At 54.4% G+C, this 1,681-nt stretch overlaps 1 protein-coding gene across 1 annotated transcript; it reads left to right on the forward strand.

Annotated features, from left to right (window-relative positions):
* The first annotated feature begins 473 nt into the window (after window positions 1-473).
* On the forward strand, window positions 474-1,413 carry LOC138079642 (olfactory receptor 6V1-like). Its single transcript, XM_068972331.1, is given in 2 exon segments — window positions 474-911; window positions 913-1,413. Coding segments are annotated over 2 exon segments (939 nt in total).
* The last annotated feature ends 268 nt before the right edge of the window (window positions 1,414-1,681 follow it).

Raw genomic sequence — 1,681 nt, forward strand, 5'->3', positions numbered from 1 at the left:
CTGGGTCACGGCATAGACCTCCAGCATCACCCAACACTCAGGGCATCTGGGTGACTGACACACACTCTCTCTTTCCGTGCCCCTCCTCTCCTTATCTCTGTCTGTTTCTCCCTCTCACCTAGGGGGTGTTCTTCTCCTGCTCCTCCATTTCTGTTTCATTCCATTCTTGCCTTCTCTCTGAATGTCTGTTGCTGTGTTGTCTTTCGTTATCTGCTCCTGTCTGTTTTCCTCTCTTCTTATCAGTAGACTTCCATGTTTTTCCTTCTATGATTCCCTGTTTCTCAATGATTCTCATATTCCCATTTATTTCTCTCTTTATCTCTCCTTCTGTTAACCCATGACCACCTACTAGCTTCTCTTTCCCTGCCTCTAGCCTTGTTTCACAGTCATTCGTTCTCTCTCTCTGTCTCTCTCTCTGTCTCTCCATCAATGTCTCTTGTTTCCTTTCCCCTCAAGCTCCCAGCCCCGGGATCATGGCAAATTTGAGCCACCCTTCTGAATTTATCCTCTTGGGCTTCTCCCCTCTTGGCGAACTGCAGATCCTGCTCTACGGGCCCTTCTTTGTGCTTTATCTTCTCGCCTTCATAGGAAACACAGTCATCATCGTCATGGTCTTTGTCGACACCCACCTCCACACGCCCATGTACTTCTTCCTGGGCAACTTTTCCCTGCTGGAGATCCTGGTGACCATGACTGCCGTGTCCAGGATGCTCTCTGACCTGCTGGCCCCCCACAGGGTCATCTCCTTCACTGGCTGCATGGTCCAGTTCTACTTCTCCCTGGGCTCCACCTCCTTCCTCATCCTGTCCGACATGGCCTTGGACCGCTCTGTGGCCATCTGCCAGCCGCTGCGCTGTGACACTTTGATGAGTGGGGCTGTGTGTGCCCGGCTAGCAGGGGCTGCCTGGGCAACCAACTCCTTTCCTGGCCATGGTGCCCACTGTCCTCTCCCGGGTTCATCTCAGTTATTGCCACGGCAACATCATTAACCACTTCTTCTGTGACAACGCACCTCTGCTGCAGCTGTCCTGCTCAGACACCAGGCTGCTGGAATCCTGGGACTTTGTGATGGCCTTGGCCTTCGTCCTCAGCTCCTTCCTGGTGACCCTCGTCTCCTACGGCTACATCGTGAGCACCGTGCTACATATCCCCTCTGCCAGCGGCCGCCGGAAGGCCTTCTCCACGTGTGGCTCTCACCTCACCCTGGTCTTCATTGGCTACAGCAGCACCATTTTCCTCTATGTCCTGCCTGGCAAAGCACACTCTGTGGAGGTCAACAAGACTGTGGCCCTGGTGACGTCTGTCCTCACCCCCTTCCTCAACCCCTTCATCCTCACCCTCCGCAACGAGACATTCAAGGCTGTGCTACGAGGCCAGATGCAGAGGCTGAAAGGCCTCCGCCAGGCATTGTGAGGGGCCTGAGGGACTCTGCCAGGCTCAGTCAACCAGGTCGTTCTGTGAGGAGGCAGGGCACCAGCCTGGGTGGGATGACCCCTGTTGAGTTTCTTTCGGATTTTCCCTCTGTGCCTGAGAGTGGTAACCACAGTGAGTCCTTGGTAGCACCCTGGCTGGCTTGACGGTCTCAAAGACCATGTGGAATTCCCCCCGTTATCCACTAGCAGTTACAAGAACTCAGACTGGAGCCTGGGGAACCACAAGCGGGGCTTTTAATAAAGGGAAG

Source organism: Capricornis sumatraensis, chromosome 5 (assembly GCF_032405125.1).
Source record: "Capricornis sumatraensis isolate serow.1 chromosome 5, serow.2, whole genome shotgun sequence".
NCBI lineage: Eukaryota > Metazoa > Chordata > Mammalia > Artiodactyla > Bovidae > Capricornis > Capricornis sumatraensis.